We start from the raw sequence: 25,733 nt of genomic DNA, 5'->3' as shown, positions 1-25,733 counted from the left end.
TTCCGCCAGATATCTCAGCGCATGCGCAGACCTTTCCCATAGCCACGGCCCGTCCCTGCGCATGCGCAGACCTTTCCCATAGCCACGGCCCGTCCCTGCGCATGCGCAGACCTTTCACATAGACACGGTCCGCCGTTACGCATGCGCAGACCTTTCCCATAGCCACGGCCCGTCCCTGCGCATGCGCAGACCTTTCGCATAGAGCAGCATGGTGGAGAGGAAATCCTCAGGTCAGTTACTTATCATCGTTAATAAACACAAGGTGCACCCGGCCTGGGGTAACACCGCTCTGGTATTGATTACCTGGCCTGGGGTAACACCGCTCTGGTATTGATTACCTGGCCTGGGGTAACACCGCTCTGGTATTGATTACCTGGCCTGGGGTAACACCGCTCTGGTATTGATTACCTGGCCTGGGGTAACACCGCTCTGGTATTGCCCACATGCCCCCTGAAGAGTAATTATTCCAGCCCATTAATTCCCTGCCTCAGTGCATGCTGGGACCTGTAGTCCTTGATTTAAAGGTCCTGTTTCCTTGTGTTAGTCAGCACCCCTAACCTGCGTCAGCACCCCTAACCTTAACCCCTAACCTGCGTCAGCACCCCTAACCTGCGTCAGCACCCCTAGCCTGCGTCAGCACCCCTAACCTGCGTCAGCACCCCTAACCTGCGTCAGCACCCCTAACCTGCGTCAGCACCCCTAACCTGCGTCAGCACCCCTAACCTTAACCCCTAACCTGCGTCAGCACCCCTAACCTGCGTCAGCACCCCTAGCCTGCGTCAGCACCCCTAACCTGCGTCAGCACCCCTAACCTTAACCCCTAACCTGCGTCAGCACCCCTAACCTGCGTCAGCACCCCTAACCTACGTCAGCACCCCTAACCTTAACCCCTAACCTGTGTCAGCACCCCTAACCTGTGTCAGCACCCCTAACCTGCGTCAGCACCCCTAACCTGCGTCAGCACCCCTAACCTTAACCCCTAACCTGCGTCAGCACCCCTAACCTGCGTCAGCACCCCTAACCTGCGTCAGCACCCCTAACCTACGTCAGCACCCCTAACCTTAACCCCTAACCTGCGTCAGCACCCCTAACCTGCGTCAGCACCCCTAACCTGCGTCAGCACCCCTAACCTTAACCCCTAACCTGCGTCAGCACCCCTAACCTGCGTCAGCACCCCTAACCTTAACCCCTAACCTGCGTCAGCACCCCTAACCTGCGTCAGCACCCCTAACCTGCGTCAGCACCCCTAACCTGCGTCAGCACCCCTAACCTTAACCCCTAACCTGCGTCAGCACCCCTAACCTGCGTCAGCACCCCTAACCTTAACCCCTAACCTGCGTCAGCACCCCTAACCTTAACCCCTAACCTGCGTCAGCACCCCTAACCTGCGTCAGCACCCCTAACCTGCGTCAGCACCCCTAACCTGCGTCAGCACCCCTAACCTTCGTCAGCACCCCTTACCTGCGTCAGCACCCCTAACCTTAACCCCTAACCTACGTCAGCACCCCTAACCTGCGTCAGCCCCCCTAACCTGCGTCAGCACCCCTAACCTTAACCCCTAACCTACGTCAGCACCCCTAACCTGCGTCAGCACCCCTAACCTGCGTCAGCACCCCTAACCTTAACCCCTAACCTGCGTCAGCACCCCAACCTGCGTCAGCACCCCTAACCTACGTCAGCACCCCATACCTGCGTCAGCACCCCTAAACTTAACCCCTAACCTGCGTCAGCACCCCTAACATGCGTCAGCACCCCTAACATGCGTCAGCACCCCTAACCTTAACCCCTAACCTGCGTCAGCACCCCTAACCTGCGTCAGCACCCCTAACCTTAACCCCTAACCTGCGTCAGCACCCCTAACCTGCGTCAGCACCCCTAACCTTAACCCCTAACCTGCGTCAGCACCCCTAACCTGCGTCAGCACCCCTATCCTGCGTCAGCACCCCTATCCTTAACCCCTAACCTGCGTCAGCACCCCTAACCTGCGTCAGCACCCCTAACCTTAACCCCTAACCTGCGTCAGCACCCCTAACATGCGTCAGCACCCCTAACCTGCGTCAGCACCCCTTACCTGCATCAGCACCCCTAACCTGCGTCAGCACCCCTAACCTGCGTCAGCACCCATAACCTGCGTCAGCACCCCTAACCTGCGTCAGCACCCCTTACCTGCATCAGCACCCCTAACCTGCGTCAGCACCCCTAACCTGCGTCAGCACCCCTAACCTTAACCCCTAACCTGCGTCAGCACCCCTAACCTGCGTCAGCACCCCTAACCTTAACCCCTAACATGCGTCAGCACCCATAACCTGCATCAGCACCCCTAACCTGCGTCAGCACCCCTAACCTTAACCCCTAACCTGCGTCAGCACCCCTAACCTTAACCCCTAACCTGCGTCAGCACCCCTAACCTGCATCAGCACCCCTAACCTGCGTCAGCACCCATAACCTGCGTCAGCACCCCTAACCTGTGTCAGCACCCCTTACCTGCGTCAGCACCCCTAACCTGCGTCAGCACCCCTAACCTGCGTCAGCACCCCTAATCTGCGTCAGCACCCCTAACCTGCGTCAGCACCCCTAACCTACGTCAGCAGCACCCCTAACCTTAACCCCTAACCTGCGTCAGCACCCCTAACCTGCATCAGCACCCCTAACCTTAACCCCTAACCTGCGTCAGCACCCCTAACCTGCGTCAGCACCCCTAATTTGCGTGAGCACCCCTAACCTTAACCCCTAACCTGCGTCAGCACCCCTAACCTGCGTCAGCACCCCTTACCTGCGTCAGCACCCCTAACCTGCGTCAGCACCCCTAACCTGCGTCAGCACCCCTAACCTGCGTCAGCACCCCTAACCTTAACCCCTAACATGCGTCAGCACCCCTAACCTGCGTCAGCACCCCTAACCTGCGTGAGCACCCCTAACCTGCGTCAGCACCCCTAACCTTAACCCCTAACCTGCGTGAGCACCCCTAACCTGCGTCAGCACCCCTAACCTTAACCCCTAACCTGCATCAGCACCCCTAACCTGCGTCAGCACCCCTAACCTTAACCCCTAACCTGCGTCAGCACCCCTAACCTGCGTCAGCACCCCTAACCTGCGTCAGCACCCCTTGCCTGCGTCAGCACCCCTAACCTGCGTCAGCACCCCATACCTGCGTCAGCACCCCTAACCTGCGTCAGCACCCCTAACCTTAACCCCTAACCTGCGTCAGCACCCCTAACCTGCGTCAGCACCCCTAACCTGCGTCAGCACCCCTAACCTGCGTCAGCACCCCTAACCTGCGTCAGCACCCCTAACATGCGTCAGCACCCCTAACCTGCGTCAGCACCCCTAACCTGCGTCAGCACCCCTAACCTGCGTCAGCACCCCTAATTTGCATCAGCACCCCTAACCTACGTCAGCACCGCTAACCTTAACCCCTAACCTGCATCAGCACCCCTAACCACGCTGTATAGTGACGCTGAGTATATCCTGATACTGAGCACGCCGCGCTGTATAGTGACGCTGAGTATATCCTGATACTGAGCACGCCGCGCTGTATAGTGACGCTGAGTATATCCTGATACTGAGCACGCCGCGCTGTATAGTGACGCTGAGTATATCCTGATACTGAGCACGCCGCGCTGTATAGTGACGCTGAGTATATCCTGATACTGATTACGCCGCGCTGTATAGTGACGCTGAGTATTATGGCATTCCTGCAGCCCGCTGTAATGATCTCGCCCAGCGCCGGATTCTGGACTGCGCCACGCGGCAGCGACGCTTGCACCGCCAGCTGGAAGCGTTGGAGAAGGATAATTTTCAGGACGATCCGCATGCAAATCTCCCGCAGCTCAAGCGCCTGCCGCAGTTCGACGACGACGCAGAAACCGGTCAGTATTTAACACCGGGTGCCCGCTTTAATGTCCCGCCCATCTCCCTGTCCAATCACAACGGCACGTTCTGCTCAGCGCTCCCGCCCTCTGCCTCATTCTAGGGGACGTAGAAAAACAAGGCGCTCTGATTAGCTCAGGCTGCTGTCAGTCAAAATCTCTTCTCTGGTCTCCAAAGCAATCTTAGAGCGACCTTTGGAAACGGGACCTTGCTACATAGTTACATAGTTACATAGTTACATTGTTACATTGTTACATTGTTACATTGTTACATTGTTACATTGTTACATAGTTACATAGTTACATAGTAGTTACATTGTTACATTGTTACATTGTTACATAGTTACATAGTAGTTACATAGTTACATTGTTACATAGTTACATAGTAGTTACATAGTTACATAGTTACATTGTTACATAGTAGTTACATTGTTACATAGTTACATTGTTACATAGTAGTTACATAGTTACATAGTTACATAGTAGTTACATAGTTACATAGTTACATAGTAGTTACATTGTTACATTGTTACATAGTTACATCGTAGTTACATAGTTACATAGTTACATAGTTACATAGTAGTTACATAGTTACATAGTTACATAGTTACATAGTAGATGAGGGTTAAAAAAGAAAAAAGACGTACGTCCATCAAGTTCAAGCTATGCTAAATTTAGACAACAGATACTTTACCCTATATCTGTACTTACAGTATATTGATCCAGAGGAAGGCAAACAAAAAACCCCAGAGTCATATCATCCAATGATATCTCATAAGGGGAAAATAAATTCCTTCCCGACTCCAAGAATTGACAATCAGATTACTCCCGGGATCAACGTCCTTCCCATGTATACTTATTTGGTATATCCCTGTATACCTTTCCTTTCTAAAAAAGATGTCCAACCTTTTGTTGAACAAATCTATTGTATCTGCCATCACAGTCTCCATGGGTAATGAGTACCACACTGTAACTGCCCTTACTGTAAAGAACCCTTTCCTTTGTTGCTGGTGAAATCTCCTTTCCTCCAACCTTAAGGGATGGCCCGAGTCCTTTGTACTGCCCGTGGGATGAATAGTTCTTTTGAAAGCTCCTTGTACTGTCCCCGAATATATTTGTATATAGTTATCATATCCCCTCTTAGACGCCTCTTTTCTAATGTAAATAAATCTAATTTAGCTAGCCTCTCCTCATAAGTTAGAATGTCCATACCCTTTATTAATTTGGTGGCTCTTCTCTGCACTCTCTCTAGTTCCATAATGTCTTTTCTTAGGATTGGTGCCCAAAATTGTACTCCATATTCAAGGTGTGGTCTTACTAATGCTTTGTAAAGGGGCATAATTATGTTTACTTCCCTTCCATCCATTGCCCGTTAGATGCAAGATAAGATCTTGTTTGCCTTTGCAGCTACTGCATGACATAGGGCACTATTGCTAAGCCTGCTGTCTACAAGCACTCCTAAATCCTTCTCCATCAAGGACTCCCCCAATATATCCCCATTTAATTTGTAAGTCGCCTTTTTATTCTCGTTTCCCAAATGCATAACCTTACATTTATCTTTATTAAACCTCATCTGCCATTTACCTGCCCACGTTTCCAGTCTCTCTAAGTCCTTCTGAAGAGAAATTACATCCTGCTCTGATTCTATTACCTTACACAATTTTGTATCATCAGCAAAGATGGAGACTTTGCTCTTGATCCCAACCTCAAGGTCATTAATAAACAAGTTAAAAAGCAGGAGTCCCAGTACCGATCCCTGAGGTACTCCACTCACGACTTTAGCCCAACCTGAAAAAGTTCCATTTATGACAACCCTCTGTTGTCTGTCCTTTAACCAGTTTTCAATCCAGGTGCATATATTATTAGTGAGTCCAATTTTCTTTATTTTGTACACCAACCTCATGTGTGAAACCGTATCAAAAGCCTTTGCAAAATCTAAGTTGACCACATCAACTGCTTTACCCTGGTCTAAATTCCTACTTACCTCCTCAAAGAAACAAATAAAGTTAGTTTGGCAAGATCTATCCTTCATAAATCCATGCTGACTATTACTAATAATTTTGTTTTCCATTAGGTATTCCTGAATATTATCCCGTATTAAGCCTTCAAGTAGTTTCCCCACTATTGAAGTCAGGCTTACAGGTCTGTAATTCCCTGGTTGTGATCTAGCTCCCTTTTTAAATATAGGCACCACCTCTGCTTTATGCCAATCTTGTGGTACTGAGCCTGTGGAAATGGAGTCCTTGAATATTAAATATAATGGTTTTGCTATTACTGAGCTTAACTCCTTGAGAACTGTTGGATGTATGCCATCGGGGCCATGTGCCTTATTTACTTTAATTTTTTCATGTCGCTTATGAACTTCTTCCTCAGTTAACCAATTGTTCATTAATATGGAGGTTGTGGCTTCCTCCTGCGGCACTACTATTGAACTTGATTCTTCCCTGGTAAACACAGAGGCAAAGAACTTGTTTAATACCTCAGCTTTTTCCTTATCTCCAATAATCTGCCTACCCATCTCACACTGAAAGGGTCCTATATTTTCTAATTTTTTAGTTATTAAGGTACTTAAAGAACATTTTAGGGTTGACCTTACTTTCTATTGCAATCCTTTTTTCATTATCCATTTTTGCTAATTTGATTGCCCTTTTGCAATTTTTGTTACATTCCTTATAATTCTGATACGATGTCTCTGTCCCTTCTGATTTAAAGAATCTGAACGCCTTCCTCTTCTTGTCCATTTCCTCCCTACCTGTTTATTTAGCCACATTGGTTTTGACTTACATCTTTTATACTTATTACCCAAGGGTATACACTGATAAGTGTCCTTTTCTAACAATGTTTTAAAGACTGCCCATTTATCTTTATAATTATAATTATCTATTATATGCCTTTCTAAAGTTTAAGGTCTTTGTTGAACCCAAGTAATCTGTTTTTTGATAATTTATTTCAAATGAGACCATGTTATGATCATTGTTACCCAAATGTTCCAGGACTTGAATATTTGTTATTACTTCTACATTGTTTGATATGGCCAAATCCAGAACTGCCCCTCTCCTGGTTGGTTCCTCAATAATTTGGGTCATATAATTGTCTTTAAGCACCCCCAAAAACCTGTTCCCTTTTGTTGTAATGCTAATCTTATTTCCCCAGTCTATGGGCCTCATGCAGAGAGCATAGAATTTTAAAAATGGCGAATTTCATAAAAAGTAGCTTTTTTGGAGAGTTTTATTCTCCATATGCAGAAAAGTGCGAATTCTGCTATGTTTAACATGGATGCGTGTGGCGAGTTTAAATTGGCGAGATGCGCGCTTCAGAAACGTGTAAAAACAAATTCGCGCCTTTTTTTTCCCCTTTACTATAGGCGGCGAGCGCCATCTTGCCATATTTTCGTGGCGCGGCAAAAATGCGAGAATCGCGCCTTTTTTTGGCGCGAACAGCCGCTACTTGCCGTTCGCACCTCTCTGCATTCGGAGAGTTTTAAAAATGGCGCGATTGAGGTTCTCGCCAGCCGCGAGGCGAGTTTTAAACATAGAAATAAAAAAATGGCGCGTTTTTCGCAACTCGCCATTTTATGCCGTTTTCTGAGGGAAATTGAACAAAAAATGGCGAGTTTTGAAATAACGATGCTCTCTGCATGAGGCCCTATGTCTGGATAATTAAAATCCCCCATTATGCAAACATGACCCAGTTGTGATGCCTTCTCTAATTGCAAAAGTGTTTTAGCTTCCTCAATCTCACAGATATTTGGTGGTTTATAGCAGATCCCTACAAACTTTTTCTTAATACTTTTACCTCCACTGCTAATTTCTATCCACAAGGTCTCTACATTTTCATCATTCCCTTCATAGACATCATCCCTTATAATAGGTTTTAGATCCGGTTTAACATATAGACATACTCCACCTCCCCTTCTATTTGTTCGATCCTTCCGAAAAAGAGAATAACCGTCTAAATTAACTGTCCAGTCATGAGTTTCATCCCACCATGTTTCAGTAATGCCTATGATATCATACTGGTCCCTTGTAGCTATTAATTCAAGCTCCCCCATTTTATCTGTCAGGCTTCTTGCATTAGCAAGCATGCATTTCAGCTTTTTTCAGCCTGTACTATTATGTTATCTGCTCCTTCCTTTCTGCGCCAACTTGATTTAGTCTTTAGAAGTTTTCTAGTATTATCTATATTCACTAGGGGTGTCTCACTGCTTGTCAAACTCGCACTTGCCCCCATTCTAACTACATAACGCCTTGTTACCTCATCTATTCCATTTAGTTCATTATCTGTTTCATTCCCCTCCCCCCTCCATCCTAGTTTAAAATCTCCTACAACCTTTTTAGCATTCTCCCACCTAGCACAGAAGATCCCTCTTCATTGAGGTGCAATCCGTCCCTAGAATATAGATGGCACCTCTCAGAAAAGGAGTCCCAGTGCTCTAAAAACCCAAACTCCTCCTTCCTGCACCACTTTCTTAGCCATGCATTAACCTCCCTGATCTCTGACTGTCTCCCTGCGGTAGCGCATGGCACTGGAAGTATTTCAGAAAATACTACCTTGGAGGTCCTTGCCTTAAGCTTTTGGCCTAGATCCCTGTAATCATTTTTTAGGACCCTCCATCTTTCTCTAACTTTGTCATTGGTGCCAACGTGTACCAAGACCGCCGGGTCAATCCCAGCCCCCCCCCCAACAATCTGTCTATCCGATTCGCAATGTGCCGAACCCGAGCAGCCAGGAGACAACAAACTGTTTGGTTCATGCGGTCATGGCAACAGATTGCCCTATCTACCTTCCTAATAATGGAGCCCCCTACCTCCACAATCTTTCTTGGTATCTGAGCATAGGTAGATAGAGGTGTGAGGAGCGCTCAATGCCAGGTAGAATATCCAATAACACCAAAACCACGATCCAAGGAGAATAATGTAATTCAAGATTAATACAACTTATTGGTAATATAGCCAGCAATTATGGGTACAAACCCCCTGAAGACGGGGAGTGGGAAGCCAGGAAAAGCCCCCACCATCAATCTCATTGGGGGATACCTCTGTAGCAAGAACCAATGATTACTCACGACTCCTGGTGTGGATGGATGGATGTGCAGCTTCCAGAATGAGATAGTTGATATGCAGTGATGTAAGGAGCGCACGATTCGGTAGGAGCAAGGAGAGGACCCCAGGTAGCGAAAAAATATTCATTTATTGAGTCATCAAGACATTAAAATCCAACGCGTTTCGAACGTGTTGGCGTTCTTTATCAAGGAACTGTATTTGTATCTGAGCATCCTGAGTCCCCACTGTGCTGGAGGAACTATTTCCCTGGCTGCTAGAGGAATAAGTCTCCCCTAGCCTTGACATTTCTGCCCCGACATTCCCAATATCTTCACTCAACATGGCAAATCTATTGGGATGTGTCAGCTCAGAAACGACCTGCCTCTCCCTATTGCCCCTGCTTCCCCTTCTAACTGTCACCCAGCTACCTACCTGCTCCTCACTAACAGCAACTAAGCTACCTACCTGCTCCTCACTAACAGCGCCACCATCTGCACCACTAGTCGAAGCAAGGGCCTGCTCAGTGAGCTCTAATTCCCTTTCAAGATTGCCAATGTCCCTCAATATTGCAAGTTGCCTCTTCATATCAGCAATCTCTGACTCTAAAGAGACCACCCGCTCACACCTCTCACAGCAGTATGCTCCTTGGAACAGCTGCTCCAAGTGCACATACATGTGGCAAGATGTGCAGTGAGTGGCATTTTCAAACCTGCTTATTCTAGCAACTATGAAGTTTAGAAGTACTAACAGTAAACTGTACTTCAATAAACTATACCCTGTTTAACCACTTCCTTCTTCAAACTGCTTCTGTTTCTAACTGCACAAACTTTAAACAACCAGCACTTCAAATCAACCACACAGATCAGTATACGCAAGCGCACTGTGATTGGCTCAGGCCACTGTTACTCAGTCTGTCCTGTCCCCTCTGTCAGAATGTTCCATTCGCCCACAATTCACAGGGGGAGCTCACGTTTTAAGGTGTAAAATACACATTTTGGGTTTAGATGATCAGGGAGATGGAGACATTAAGGGATAAGGAGGCATCACACGGGATTCCTATAATGTAATAATGTCAGGGATGCCTCCCTCTGATAGAATAAAAGGGTGAGTGTCCTAATGGGTGGAATCAGATATATATACATACATACATACATACATACATACATACATAGGATCTCAATCACTACAGATGCCTGCGGAACATGTGCACAAGGCAAACAAGGCACGCAAAAGCACAATATTACTCTGACAATCTCCACCAAAATACATCAAACCCAGCTAACTTCTGGAAGGTTATCAACAATATATTCCAGCCTCCTAACCATCAACAACCAAGTATCATCACTAAGGGGGATATTACTCTGACAAACCCCACTGACATTGCAAATGCATTCAATGATTACTTTGTGGGGTGTACCACTAACTTATTAGCGAAACGCAGCCCAAACCACAAACCTGAATCTCATCCTGGGAGTACCCCTATAGTCCCACCCCCTCCCAACACTGCCCACAATTTTCAATTTGGCCCAGTATCTGAAGAGGAGATTATACAAGCGCTCCTCAAACTAAAACTAATCAGCCAATGTGGACCCGACTTACTACAATCTAGGTTCCTACGACTTGGTGCCCCAGCCATTGCCAAACCAATTGCTTCCATAGTCAACTCTATCCTGTCAGCAGGCCATATCCCTAAGACCTGGAAAACTGCCAGAGTTGTCCCAATCTTCAAAAGTGGGGACAGAAACACTTTCTCAAACTACAGGCCAATCTCACTTCTCCCAATTCTATCCAAAGTCATGGAAAAACGTGTCCACTCCCAATTAAGCGATTTCTATACCAAGACAAATTTCCCTAGCCAATTCCAATCTGACTTTCGTCCCAAACACCCCAACGTAACTACCCTGCTAAAAGCTTGCAATGAGACCCAGTGTGGAATGGAACGGGGACAACTCACTGGTGCAGTATTCCTAGATTTTGCAAAGGCTTTTGACACAGTTGATCATGCTATCCTGCTTAACAGACTCCAGTGCTTTGGAATAGGGAAACATGCTTTAAACTGGTTTCAGTCCTACCTATCAGGTAGATCCCAACATGTGTCCATCTCGGGCTCTAACTCCAACCCCCGGATATCACCTGTGGTGTCCCGCAAGGCTCTGTTCTGGGGCCCCTACTCTTCTCAGTGTTCATTAATGATCTTCCCACAGCTTGTCAGGAAGCCTCAATACATATGTATGCAGATGACACAATCCTATATGCACACAGCCATAGCCTCTCTGACCTTCAACTCATACTTCAGTCTGACTTTTTGAGACTCGAAAACTGGATTTCCTAAAACAAACTGTTTTTAAACACTGACAAGACTGTAACAATGGTATTTGGGACCAAGACTAAATTTGTAAAGCTTCCAGTGACTGAGCTCCTGATCAGAACCAGCACTAACACCACCCTAACTCCTGTTACTAGTTTTAAATACCTGGGCTTATGGTTTGACTCCCACTTAACATTCGGGGTGCACATTGACACCCTGACAACCAAGACCTATGCCAAACTAGGGGTACTTTACAGGAACAAATCCTCCCTAAGTCTCCTGGTCAGAAAGCGTATCGCACAGCAGATGCTAATGCCAATTATTGACTATGGAGACATTGTATATGGCTCGGCTCCTCAAACCCACCTTAGCAAACTTGACACCCTCTACAATTCTATATGCCGTTTTGTTCTCCAATGCAACTATAACACACATCACTGCGAAATGCTCAAAGAACTAGATTGGTCAACACTAGAGTCTAGGCGCAAAGTTCACCTTTCCTGTCTTGCCTTTAAATTCTTCATGGGTAAGCTACCCAGCTACCTGAACAAGCTCCTCACCCCTACCACATGCAGCACTTATCATCTGAGATCAGACTCCAAAAGACTGTTCATGGTCCCAAGGTTCAACAAAGTATCCGGACGCTCCTCCTTCTCCTACCGTGCACCCCAAAACTGGAACAACCTACCAGAGACTCTCACATCCACCACCAGTCTAAGTTCTTTCAAATCTAAGGCTGTCTCACATTTTAATCTGGTCTGTAACGGTTACATACGCCCATAATATATATATTATCTGTAACTGTTACATACGCCTATAATATATATTACCTGTAACTGTTACATAGGCCTATAATATATATTATCTGTAACTGTTACATACGCCTATAATATATATTATCTGTAACTGTTACATACGCCTATAATATATATTACCTGTAACTGTTACATACGCCTATAATATATATATTATCTGTAACTGTTACATACGCCCATAATATGTATTATCTGTAACTGTTACATATGCCTATAATATATATATATATATTATCTGTAACTGTTACATACGCCCATAATATGTATTATCTGTAACTGTTACAGATGCCTATAATATATATATATATATTATCTGTAACTGTTACATACGCCCATAATATGTATTATCTGTAACTGTTACATACGCCTATAATATATATTATCTGTAACTGTTACAAACGCCTATAATATATATTATCTGTAACTGTTACATACGCCTATAATATATATTACCTGTAACTGTTACATACGCCTATAATATATATTACCTGTAACTGTTACATACGCCTATAATATATATTATCTGTAACTGTTACATCCGCCTATAATATATATTATCTGTAACTGTTACATATGCCTATAATATATATTACCTGTAACTGTTACATACGCCTATAATATATATTATCTGTAACTGTTACATACGCCTATAATATATATTATCTGTAACTGTTACATACGCCTATAACATATATATTATCTGTAACTGTTACATACGCCTATAATATATATTACCTGTAACTGTTACATACGCCTATAATATATATATTATCTGTAACTGTTACATACGCCTATAATATATATTATCTGTAACTGTTACATACGCCTATAATATATATTACCTGTAACTGTTACATACGCCTATAATATATATTATCTGTAACTGTTACATACGCCTATAATATATATTATCTGTAACTGTTACATACGCCTATAATATATATTACCTGTAACTGTTACATACGCCTATAATATATATATTATCTGTAACTGTTACATATGCCCATAATATGTATTATCTGTAACTGTTACATATGCCTATAATATATATATATATATTATCTGTAACTGTTACATACGCCCATAATATGTATTATCTGTAACTGTTACATACGCCTATAATATATATTATCTGTAACTTACATACGCCTATAATATATATTATCTGTAACTGTTACATACGCCTATAATATATATTATCTGTAACTGTTACACACGCCTATAATATATAATATCTGTAACTGTTACATACGCCCATAATATATATTACCTGTAACTGTTACATACGCCCATAATATATATTATCTGTAACTGTTACATACGCCCATAATATATATTATCTGTAACTGTTACATATGCCCATAATATGTATTATCTGTAACTGTTACATATGCCTATAATATATATATATATATATATATTATCTGTAACTGTTACATACGCCCATAATATGTATTATCTGTAACTGTTACATACGCCTATAATATATATTATCTGTAACTTACATACGCCTATAATATATATTATCTGTAACTGTTACATACGCCTATAATATATATTACCTGTAACTTACATACGCCCATAATATATATTATCTGTAACTGTTACATGCGCCTATAATATATATTATCTGTAACTGTTACATACGCCTATAATATATATTATCTGTAACTGTTACATACGCCTATAATATATATTACCTGTAACTGTTACATACGCCTATAATATATATTATCTGTAACTGTTACATACGCCTATAATATATATTACCTGTAACTGTTACATACGCCTATAATATATATTACCTGTAACTGTGACATACGCCTATAATATATATTACCTGTAACTGTTACATACGCCTATAATATATATTATCTGTAACTGTTTCATACGCCCATAATATATATTTTCTTTAACTGTGCACGCAATGTCTTGTATATAATGTATACCCTGCTCATTTATGTAACTGTATTTGTAACCATGTATTATTTGTCTTACTCTGTGCCCAGGACATACTTGAAAACGAGAGGTAACTCTCAATGTATTACTTCCTGGTAAAATATTTTATAAATAAATAAATACATACAGTGTCTTAATGGGTAGAATCAGACAATATATATATATATATATATTTTTTTTTACATTTCTTTTATAGGAAAGAAAAAAAAGAAAACTCGAGGGGATCATTTTAAGCAGCGATTCCGCAAGAATTTCCAGGCTCTGCTAGAAGAACAGGTCACTATGTCACTATGTCACTGTGTCACCCTGCGGGGGGAGGGACAGGCTCATAGCTCCCTTCTGTCTGTGTCACTGTGTCACCCTGCGGGGGGAGGGACAGTCTCATAGCTCCCTTCTGTCTGTGTCACTGTGTCACCCTGCGGGGGGAGGGACAGTCTCATAGCTCCCTTCTGTCTGTGTCACTGTGTCACCCTGCGGGGGGAGGGACAGACTCATAGCTCCCTTCTGTCTGTGTCACTGTGTCACCCTGCGGGGGGAGAGACAGTCTCATAGCTCCCTTCTGTGTATGTCACTGTGTCACCCTGCGGGGGGAGGGACAGTCTCATAGCTTCCTTCTGTCTGTGTCACTGTGTCACCCTGGGGGGGGAGGGACAGACTCATAGCTCCCTTCTGTCTGTGTCACTGTGTCACCCTACGGGGGGAGGGACAGGCTCATAGCTCCCTTCTGTCTGTGTCACTGTGTCACCCTGCGGGGGAGGGACAGGCTCATAGCTCCCTTCTGTCTGTGTCACTGTGTCACCCTGCGGGGGAGGGACAGACTCATAGCTCCCTTCTGTCTGTGTCACTGTGTCACCCTGCGGGGGAAGGGACAGACTCATAGTTCCCTTCTGTCTGTGTCACTGTGTCTCCCTGCGGGGGAGGGACAGGCTCATAGCTCCCTTCTGTCTGTGTCACTGTGTCACCCTGCGGGGGGAGGGACAGTCTCATAGCTCCCTTCTGTCTGTGTCACTGTGTCACCCTGCGAGGGAGGGACAGTCTCATAGCTCCCTTCTGTCTGTGTCACTGTGTCACCCTGCGGGGGGAGGGACAGCCTCATAGCTCCCTTCTGTCTATGTCACCCTGCGGGGGGAGGGACAGGCTCATAGCTCCCTTCTGTCTGTGTCACCCTGCGGGGGGAGGGACAATCTCATAGCTCCCTTCTGTCTGTGTCACTGTGTCACCCTGCGGGGGGAGGGACAGGCTCATAGCTCCCTTCTGTCTGTCACTGTGTCACCCTGCGGGGGGAGGGACAGGCTCATAGCTCCCATCTGTCTGTGTCACTGTGTCACCCTGCGGGGGGAGGGACAGCCTCATAGCTCCCTTCTGTCTGTGTCACTGTGTCACTGTGTCACCATGCGGGGGGGGGGACAGACTCATAGCTCCCTTCTGTCTGTGTCACTGTGTCACTGTGTCACCCTGCGGGGAGAGGGACAGGCTCACAGCTCCCTTCTGTCTGTGTCACTGTGTCACCCTGCTGGGGGAGGGACAGGCTCATAGATCCCTTCTGTCTGTGTCACTGTGTCACCCTGCGGGGGGAGGGACAGACTCATAGCTCCCTTCTGTCTGTGTCACTGTGTCACCCTGCGGGGGGAGGGACAGACTCATAGCTCCCTTCTGTCTGTGTCACCCTGCGGGGGGAGGGACAGGCTCATAGCTCCCTTCTGTCTGTGTCACCTTTTATAAAGATGTCTGTCTTTCTCGCCAGCAGAACTTAAGCACTAACGAGGGACCTAATTATCTGACAGCCTGTGCTCCTCCTTCTAATGTCCCTCAACGTCACTTCTGCTCGGTCTGTGGCTTCCCGTCACATTACACGTGTGTCTCCTGTGGAACGAGATACTGCAGTGTCAAATGCTTGGGGACACACCACGAGACCAGGTGAGTTATAACCGTTATAACCATGACACATCCGCGCATCATCATTTAATAACGTATTCCATTGTATGTACGTACGTATATCTTTATATAGTGCCGACAGTGTACTGAGCGCAGTACAAAGACAATACCGTGCAGGGAATTATAATACGATAAGCGCAGCAAAGTCAGACAATGGGAAAGTAAATCCCTGCCCCAGAGAGCTTACAATCCAAGGCTGCGTGCGTCCATGCTGCCGCAGAACGCGCGGAGGCAACAGCGCGTGGCGTGATCAAATGCCTTAAGGAATTGATTGCGCCAATAGATCACACGTGCGCATATGCAACAGCAGGAGGTGGCGCGTGTTGTGTGAGATTTCTCGGTGCGGCGGGCAGGTCACATGAGCGGTTCGCCCAATGAGGGCGAAACGGCGCCGTGACGCCCGTAGACATGCCTCCCACGGCACGTCTAGCGTGGCCATAAAATGACATTACGCAGGCGCACGCCTCAGCTCTGACGCAAGCTGTATGGACGCAGCCTTAGTGGTATGCTGGGAGAGTTACAGAGACAGCAGGTGAGGGAATTAGTGCTGCAGGTGGCAGTGCTCGGCCACAGTGGGAGAGTTACAGAGACAGCAGGTGGGGGAATTAGTCCTGCAGGTGGCAGTGCTCGGCCACAGTGGGAGAGTTACAGAGACAGCAGGTGAGGGAATTAGTGCTGCAGGTGGCAGTGCTCGGCCACAGTGGGAGAGTTACAGAGACAGCAGGTGGGGGAATTAGTGCTGCAGGTGGCAGTGCTCGGCCACAGTGGGAGAGTTACAGAGACAGCAGGTGAGGGAATTAGTGCTGCAGGTGGCAGTGCTCGGCCACAGTGGGAGAGTTACAGAGACAGCAGGTGGGGGAATTAGTGCTGCAGGTGGCAGTGCTCGGCCACAGTGGGAGAGTTACAGAGACAGCAGGTGAGGGAATTAGTGCTGCAGGTGGCAGTGCTCGGCCACAGTGGGAGAGTTACAGAGACAGCAGGTGGGGGAATTAGTGCTGCAGGTGGCTGTGCTCGGCCACAGTGGGAGAGTTACAGAGACAGCAGGTGAGGGAATTAGTGCTGCAGGTGGCAGTGCTCGGCCACAGTGGGAGAGTTACAGAGACAGCAGGTGAGGGAATTAGTGCTGCAGGTGGCAGTGCTCGGCCACAGTGGGAGAGTTACAGAGACAGCAGGTGAGGGAATTAGTGCTGCAGGTGGCAGTGCTCGGCCACAGTGGGAGAGTTACAGAGACAGCAGGTGGGGGAATTAGTGCTGCAGGTGGCAGTGCTCGGCCACAGTGGGAGAGTTACAGAGACAGCAGGTGGGGGAATTAGTGCTGCAGGTGGCAGTGCTCGGCCACAGTGGGAGAGTTACAGAGACAGCAGGTGGGGGAATTAGTGCTGCAGGTGGCAGTGCTCGGCCACAGTGGGAGAGTTACAGAGACAGCAGGTGAGGGAGTTAGTGCTGCAGGTGGCAGTGCTCGGCCACAGTGGGAGAGTTACAGAGACAGCAGGTGAGGGAATTAGTGCTGCAGGTGGCAGTGCTCGGCCACAGTGGGAGAGTTACAGAGACAGCAGGTGAGGGAATTAGTGCTGCAGGTGGCAGTGCTCGGCCACAGTGGGAGAGTTACAGAGACAGCAGGTGGGGGAATTAGTGCTGCAGGTGGCAGTGCTCGGCCACAGTGGGAGAGTTACAGAGACAGCAGGTGGGGGAATTAGTGCTGCAGGTGGCAGTGCTCGGCCACAGTGGGAGAGTTACAGAGACAGCAGGTGAGGGAATTAGTGCTGCAGGTGGCAGTGCTCGGCCACAGTGGGAGAGTTACAGAGACAGCAGGTGAGGGAATTAGTGCTGCAGGTGGCAGTGCTCGGCCACAGTGGGAGAGTTCAGAGACAGCAGGTGAGGGAATTAGTGCTGCAGGTGGCAGTGCTCGGCCACAGTGGGAGAGTTACAGAGACAGCAGGTGGGGAATTAGTGCTGCAGGTGGCAGTGCTCGGCCACAGTGGGAGAGTTACAGAGACAGCAGGTGGGGGAATTAGTGCTGCAGGTGGCAGTGCTCGGCACAGTGGGAGAGTTACAGAGACAGCAGGTGAGGAATTAGTGCTGCAGGTGGCAGTGCTCGGCCACAGTGGGAGAGTTACAGAGACAGCAGGTGAGGGAATTAGTGCTGCAGGTGGCAGTGCTCGGCCACAGTGGGAGAGTTACAGAGACAGCAGGTGGGGGAATTAGTGCTGCAGGTGGCAGTGCTCGGCCACAGTGGGAGAGTTAGAGACAGCAGGTGAGGGAATTAGTGCTGCAGGTGGCAGTGCTCGGCCACAGTGGGAGAGTTACAGAGACAGCAGGTGAGGGAATTAGTGCTGCAGGTGGCAGTGCTCGGCCACAGTGGGAGAGTTACCAGAGACAGCAGGTGGGGGAATTAGTGCTGCAGGTGGCAGTGCTCGGCCACAGTGGGAGAGTTAGAGACAGCAGGTGAGGGAATTAGTGCTGCAGGTGGCAGTGCTCGGCCACAGTGGGAGAGTTACAGAGACAGCAGGTGAGGGAATTAGTGCTGCAGGTGGCAGTGCTCGGCCACAGTGGGAGAGTTACAGAGACAGCAGGTGAGGGAATTAGTCCTGCAGGTGGCAGTGCTCGGCCACAGTGGGAGAGTTACAGAGACAGCAGGTGAGGGAATTAGTCCTGCAGGTGGCAGTGCTCGGCCACAGTGGGAGAGTTACAGAGACAGCAGGTGAGGGAATTAGTGCTGCAGGTGGCAGTGCTCGGCCACAGTGGGAGAGTTAGAGACAGCAGGTGAGGGAATTAGTGCTGCAGGTGGCAGTGCTCGGCCACAGTGGGAGAGTTACAGAGACAGCAGGTGGGGGAATTAGTGCTGCAGGTGGCAGTGCTCGGCCACAGTGGGAGAGTTACAGAGACAGCAGGTGAGGGAATTAGTGCTGCAGGTGGCAGTGCTCGGCCACAGTGGGAGAGTTACAGAGACAGCAGGTGGGGAATTAGTCCTGCAGGTGGCAGTGCTCGGCCACAGTGGAGAGTTACAGAGACAGCAGGTGAGGGAATTAGTGCTGCAGGTGGCAGTGCTCGGCCACAGTGGGAGAGTTACAGAGACAGCAGGTGAGGGAATTAGTGCTGCAGGTGGCAGTGCTCGGCCACAGTGGGAGAGTTACAGAGACAGCAGGTGGGGGGAATTAGTGCTGCAGGTGGCAGTGCTCGGCCACAGTGGGAGAGTTACAGAGACAGCAGGTGGGGGAATTAGTGCTGCAGGTGGCAGTGCTCGGCCACAGTGGGAGAGTTACAGAGACAGCAGGTGAGGGAATTAGTGCTGCAGGTGGCAGTGCTCGGCCACAGTGGGAGAGTTACAGAGACAGCAGGTGAGGGAATTAGTGCTGCAGGTGGCAGTGCTCGGCCACAGTGGGAGAGTTACAGAGACAGCAGGTGAGGGAATTAGTCCTGCAGGTGGCAGTGCTCGGCACAGTGGGAGAGTTACAGAGACAGCAGGTGGGGGAATTAGTGCTGCAGGTGGCAGTGCTCGGCCACAGTGGGAGAGTTACAGAGACAGCAGGTGAGGGAATTAGTGCTGCAGGTGGCAGTGCTCGGCCACAGTGGAGAGTTACAGAGACAGCAGGTGGGGAATTAGTGCTGCAGGTGGCAGTGCTCGGCCACAGTGGGAGAGTTACAGAGACAGCAGGTGAGGGAATTAGTGCTGCAGGTGGCAGTGCTCGGCCACAGTGGGAGAGTTACAGAGACAGCAGGTGAGGGAATTAGTGCTGCAGGTGGCAGTGCTCGGCCACAGTGGGAGAGTTACAGAGACAGCAGGTGGGGAATTAGTGCTGCAGGTGGCAGTGCTCGGCCACAGTGGGAGAGTTACAGAGACAGCAGGTGGGGGAATTAGTGCTGCAGGTGGCAGTGCTCGGCCACAGTGGGAGAGTTACAGAGACAGCAGGTGGGGGAATTAGTGCTGCAGGTGGCAGTGCTCGGCCACAGTGGAAGAGTTACAGAGACAGCAGGTGAGGGAATTAGTGCTGCAGGTGGCAGTGCTCGCCACAGTGGGAGAGTTACAGAGACAGCAGGTGGGGAATTAGTGCTGCAGGTGGCAGTGCTCGGCCACAGTGGGAGAGTTACAGAGACAGCAGGTGGGGGAATTAGTGCTGCAGGTGCAGTGCTCGGCCACAGTGGGAGAGTTACAGAGACAGCAGGTGGGGAATTAGTGCTGCAGGTGGCAATGCTCGGCCACAGTGGGAGAGTTACAGAGACAGCAGGTGGGGGAATTAGTGCTGCAGTGGCAGTGCTCGGCCACAGTGGGAGAGTTACAGAGACAGCAGGTGAGGGAATTAGTGCTGCAGGTGGCTGTGCTCGGCCACAGTGGGAGAGTTACAGAGACAGCAGGTGGGGAATTAGTGCTGCAGGTGGCAGTGCTCGGCCACAGTGGGAGAGTTACAGAGACAGCAGGTGAGGGAATTAGTGCTGCAGGTGCAGTGCTCGGCCACAGTGGGAGAGTTACAGAGACAGCAGGTGAGGGAATTAGTGCTGCAGGTGGCAGTGCTCGGCCACAGTGGGAGAGTTACAGAGACAGCAGGTGGGGGAATTAGTGCTGCAGGTGGCAGTGCTCGGCCACAGTGGGAGAGTTACAGAGACAGCAGGTGAGGGAATAAGTGCTGCAGGTGGCAGTGCTCGGCCACAGTGGGAGAGTTACAGAGACAGCAGGTGGGGGAATTAGTGCTGCAGGTGGCAGTGCTCGGCCACAGTGGGAGAGTTACAGAGACAGCAGGTGGGGAATTAGTGCTGCAGGTGGCAGTGCTCGGCCACAGTGGGAGAGTTACAGAGACAGCAGTGGGGAATTAGGCTGCAGGTGGCAGTGCTCGGCACAGTGGGAGAGTTACAGAGACAGCAGGTGAGGGAATTAGTGCTGCAGGTGGCAGTGCTCGGCCACAGTGGGAGAGTTACAGAGACAGCAGGTGGGGAATTAGTGCTGCAGGTGGCAGTGCTCGGCCACAGTGGGAGAGTTACAGAGACAGCAGGTGAGGGAATTAGTGCTGCAGGTGGCAGTGCTCGGCACAGTGGAGAGTTACAGAGACAGCAGGTGAGGGAATAAGTGCTGCAGGTGGCAGTGCTCGGCCACAGTGGAGAGTTACAGAGACAGCAGGTGAGGGAATTAGTGCTACAGGTGGCAGTGCTCGGCCACAGTGGGAGAGTTACAGAGACAGCAGGTGGGGGAATTAGTGCTGCAGGTGGCAGTGCTCGGCCACAGTGGGAGAGTTACAGAGACAGCAGGTGAGGGAATTAGTGCTGCAGGTGGCAGTGCTCGGCCACAGTGGGAGAGTTACAGAGACAGCAGGTGAGGGAATTAGTGCTGCAGGTGGCAGTGCTCGGCCACAGTGGGAGAGTTACAGAGACAGCAGGTGAGGGAATTAGTGCTACAGGTGGCAGTGCTCGGCCACAGTGGGAGAGTTACAGAGACAGCAGGTGGGGGAATTAGTGCTGCAGGTGGCAGTGCTCGGCCACAGTGGGAGAGTTACAGAGACAGCAGGTGGGGGAATTAGTGCTGCAGGTGGCAGTGCTCGGCCACAGTGGGAGAGTTACAGAGACAGCAGGTGAGGGAATTAGTGCTGCAGGTGGCAGTGCTCGGCCACAGTGGGAGAGTTACAGAGACAGCAGGTGAGGGAATTAGTGCTGCAGGTGGCAGTGCTCGGCCACAGTGGGAGAGTTACAGAGACAGCAGGTGAGGGAATTAGTGCTGCAGGTGGCAGTGCTCGGCCACAGTGGGAGAGTACAGAGACAGCAGGTGGGGGAATTAGTGCTGCAGGTGGCAGTGCTCGGCCACAGTGGGAGAGTTACAGAGACAGCAGGTGGGGGAATTAGTGCTGCAGGTGCAGTGCTCGGCCACAGTGGGAGAGTTACAGAGACAGCAGGTGAGGGAATTAGTGCTGCAGGTGGCAGTGCTCGGCCACAGTGGGAGAGTTACAGAGACAGCAGGTGGGGGAATAGTGCTGCAGGTGGCAGTGCTCGGCCACAGTGGGAGAGTTACAGAGACAGCAGGTGGGGGAATTAGTGCTGCAGGTAGCAGTGCTCGGCCACAGTGGGAGAGTTACAGAGACAGCAGGTGAGGGAATTAGTGCTGCAGGTGGCAGTGCTTGGCCACAGTGGGAGAGTTACAGAGACAGCAGGTGGGGAATTAGTGCTGCAGGTGCAGTGCTCGGCCACAGTGGAGAGTTACAGAGACAGCAGGTGGGGGAATTAGTGCTGCAGGTGGCAGTGCTCGGCCACAGTGGGAGAGTTACAGAGACAGCAGGTGAGGGTTAAGTGCTGCAGGTGGCAGAGCTCGGCCACAGTGGGAGAGTTACAGAGACAGCAGGTGAGGGAATTAGTGCTGCAGGTGGCAGTGCTCGGCCACAGTGGGAGAGTTACAGAGACAGCAGGTGGGGGAATTAGTGCTGCAGGTGGCAGTGCTCGGCCACAGTGGGAGAGTTACAGAGACAGCAGGTGGGGGAATTAGTGCTGCAGGTGGCAGTGCTCGGCCACAGTGGGAGAGTTACAGAGACAGCAGGTGGGGGAATTAGTGCTGCAGGTGCAGGTGCTCGGCCACAGTGGGAGAGTTACAGAGACAGCAGGTGAGGGAATTAGTGCTGCAGGTGGCAGTGCTCGGCCACAGTGGGAGAGTTACAGAGACAGCAGGTGGGGGAATTAGTGCTGCAGGTGCAGTGCTCGGCCACAGTGGGAGAGTTACAGAGACAGCAGGTGAGGGGAATTAGTGCTGCAGGTGGCAGTGCTCGGCCACAGTGGGAGAGTTACAGAGACAGCAGGTGAGGGAATTAGTGCTGCAGGTGGCAGTGCTCGGCCACTGTGGAGAGTTACAGAGACAGCAGGTGAGGGAATTAGTGCTGCAGGTGGCAGTGCTCGCCACAGTGGGAGAGTTACAGAGACAGCAGGTGAGGGAATTAGTGCTGCAGGTGGCAGTGCTCGGCCACAGTGGGAGAGTTACAGAGACAGCAGGTGGGGAATTAGTGCTGCAGGTGGCAGTGCTCGGCCACAGTGGGAGAGTTACAGAGACAGCAGGTGAGGGAATTAGTGCTGCAGGTGGCAGTGCTCGGCCACAGTGGAAGAGTTACAGAGACAGCAGGTGAGGGAATTAGTGCTGCAGGTGGCAGTGCTCGGCCACAGTGGAGAGTTAGAGACAGCAGGTGAGGGAATTAGTGCTGCAGGTGGCAGTGCTCGGCCACAGTGGGAGAGTTACAGAGACAGCAGGTGAGGGAATTAGTGCTGCAGGTGGCAGTGCTCGGCCACAGTGGGAGAGTTACAGAGACAGCAGGTGAGGGAATTAGTGCTGCAGGTGGCAGTGCTCGGCCACAGTGGGGTGAGAGTTACAGAGACAGCAGGTGAGGGAATTAGTGCTGCAGGTGGCAGTGCTCGGCCACAGTGGGAGAGTTACAGAGACAGCAGGTGAGGGAATTAGTGCTGCAGGTGGCAGTGCTCGGCCACAGTGGGAGAGTTACAGAGACAGCAGGTGGGGGAATTAGTGCTGCAGGTGGCAGTGCTTCGCCACAGTGGGAGAGTTACAGAGACAGCAGGTGAGGGAATTAGTGCTGCAGGTGGCAGTGCTCGGCCACAGTGGAAGAGTACAGAGACAGCAGGTGAGGGAATTAGTGCTGCAGGTGGCAGTGCTCGGCCACAGTGGGAGAGTTACAGAGACAGCAGTGGGGGAATTAGTGCTGCAGGTGGCAGTGCTCGGCCACAGTGGGAGAGTTACAGAGACAGCAGGTGGCGGGAATTAGTGCTGCAGTGGCAGTGCTCGGCCACAGTGGAGAGTTACAGAGACAGCAGGTGAGGGAATTAGTGCTGCAGGTGGCAGTGCTCGGCCACAGTGGGAGAGTTACAGAGACAGCAGGTGAGGGAGTTAGTGCTGCAGGTGGCAGTGCTCGGCCACAGTGGGAGAGTTACAGAGACAGCAGGTGGGGAATTAGTGCTGCAGGTGGCTGTGCTCGGCCACAGTGGGAGAGTTACAGAGACAGCAGGTGAGGGAATTAGTGCTGCAGGTGGCAGTGCTCGGCCACAGTGGGAGAGTTACAGAGACAGCAGGTGGGGAATTAGTGCTGCAGGTGGCAGTGCTCGGCCACAGTGGGAGAGTTACAGAGACAGCAGGTGAGGGAATTAGTGCTGCAGTGTGTGCAGTGCCCGGCCACAGTGGAGAGTTACAGAGACAGCAGCTGGGGGAATTAGTGCTGCAGGTGGCAGTGCTCGGCCACAGTGGGAGAGTTACAGAGACAGCAGGTGGGGGAATTAGTGCTGCAGGTGGCTGTGCTCGGCCACAGTGGGAGAGTTACAGAGACAGCAGGTGAGGGAATTAGTGCTGCAGGTGGCAGTGCTCGGCCACAGTGGGAGAGTTACAGAGACAGCAGGTGGGGGAATTAGTGCTGCAGGTGGCAGTGCTCGGCCACAGTGGGAGAGTTACAGAGACAGCAGGTGAGGGAATTAGTGGCAGCAGGTGGCAGTGCTCGGCCACAGTGGGAGAGTTACAGAGACAGCAGGTGGGGAATTAGTGCTGCAGGTGGCAGTGCTCGGCCACAGTGGGAGAGTTACAGAGACAGCAGGTGGGGGAATTAGTGCTGCAGGTGGCAGTGCTCGGCCACAGTGGGAGAGTTACAGAGACAGCAGGTGAGGGAATTAGTGCTGCAGGTGGCAGTGCTCGGCCACAGTGGGAGAGTTACAGAGACAGCAGGTGAGGGAATTAGTGCTGCAGGTGGCAGTGCTCGGCCACAGTGGGAGAGTTACAGAGACAGCAGGTGAGGGAATTAGTGCTGCAGGTGGCAGTGCTCGGCCACAGTGGGGAGAGTTACAGAGACAGCAGGTGAGGGAATTAGTGCTGCAGGTGGCAGTGCTCGGCCACAGTGGGAGAGGTTACAGAGACAGCAGGTGAGGGAATTAGTGGCTGCAGGTGGCAGTGCTCGGCCACAGTGGGAGAGTTACAGAGACAGCAGGTGGGGGAATTAGTGCTGCAGGTGGCAGTGCTCGGCCACAGTGGGAGAGTTACAGAGACAGCAGGTGGGGGAATTAGTGCTGCAGGTGGCAGTGCTCGGCCACAGTGGGAGAGTTACAGAGACAGCAGTGGGGGAATTAGTGCTGCAGGTGGCAGTGCTCGGCCACAGTGGGAGAGTTACAGAGACAGCAGGTGGGGGAATTAGTGCTGCAGGTGGCAGTGCTCGGCCACAGGTGGGAGAGTTACAGAGACAGCAGGGTGAGGGAATTAGTGCTGCAGGTGGCAGTGCTCGGCCACAGTGGGAGAGTTACAGAGACAGCAGGTGGGGGAATTAGTGCTGCAGGTGGCAGTGCTCGGCCACAGTGGGAGAGTTACAGAGACAGCAGGTGGGGGAATTAGTGCTGCAGGTGGCAGTGCTCGGCCACAGTGGAGAGTTACAGAGACAGCAGGTGAGGGAATTAGTGCTGCAGGTGGCAGTGCTCGGCCACAGTGGGAGAGTTACAGAGACAGCAGGTGGGGGAATTAGTGCTGCAGGTGGCAGTGCTCGGCCACAGTGGGAGAGTTACAGAGACAGCAGTGGGGGAATTAGTGCTGCAGGTGGCAGTGCTCGGCCACAGTGGAGAGTTACAGAGACAGCAGGTGGGGGAATTAGTGCTGCAGGTGGCAGTGCTCGGCCACAGTGGGAGAGTTACAGAGACAGCAGGTGAGGGAATTAGTGCTGCAGGTGGCAGTGCTCGGCCACAGTGGGAGAGTTACAGAGACAGCAGGTGGGGGAATTAGTGCTGCAGGTGGCAGTGCTCGGCCACAATGGTTGTTAGCAGTTACTGTGGCGGGGGACAGTAACCATGAGTCTAGGCTATTGAAATG

The 25,733-nt window shown here is 50.2% G+C and overlaps 1 protein-coding gene across 1 annotated transcript; it reads left to right on the top strand.

Annotated features, from left to right (window-relative positions):
* The first annotated feature begins 43 nt into the window (after positions 1-43).
* Positions 44-15,941, top strand: ZNHIT1 (zinc finger HIT-type containing 1). The gene is made up of 4 exons (XM_075583819.1): positions 44-230; positions 3,702-3,869; positions 14,190-14,269; positions 15,741-15,941. Exons 1-4 carry the CDS (start codon positions 209-211, stop codon positions 15,912-15,914), a joined length of 444 nt encoding a protein of 147 aa, XP_075439934.1. The 5' UTR covers positions 44-208; the 3' UTR covers positions 15,915-15,941.
* Positions 15,942-25,733: the final 9,792 nt, after the last annotated feature.

Source organism: Ascaphus truei, unplaced genomic scaffold (genome assembly GCF_040206685.1).
Source record: "Ascaphus truei isolate aAscTru1 unplaced genomic scaffold, aAscTru1.hap1 HAP1_SCAFFOLD_385, whole genome shotgun sequence".
Classification (NCBI taxonomy): domain Eukaryota; kingdom Metazoa; phylum Chordata; class Amphibia; order Anura; family Ascaphidae; genus Ascaphus; species Ascaphus truei.
Note: the sequence above shows the minus strand (reverse complement) of the source record. Positions and strands in the feature narration are given on the sequence as shown.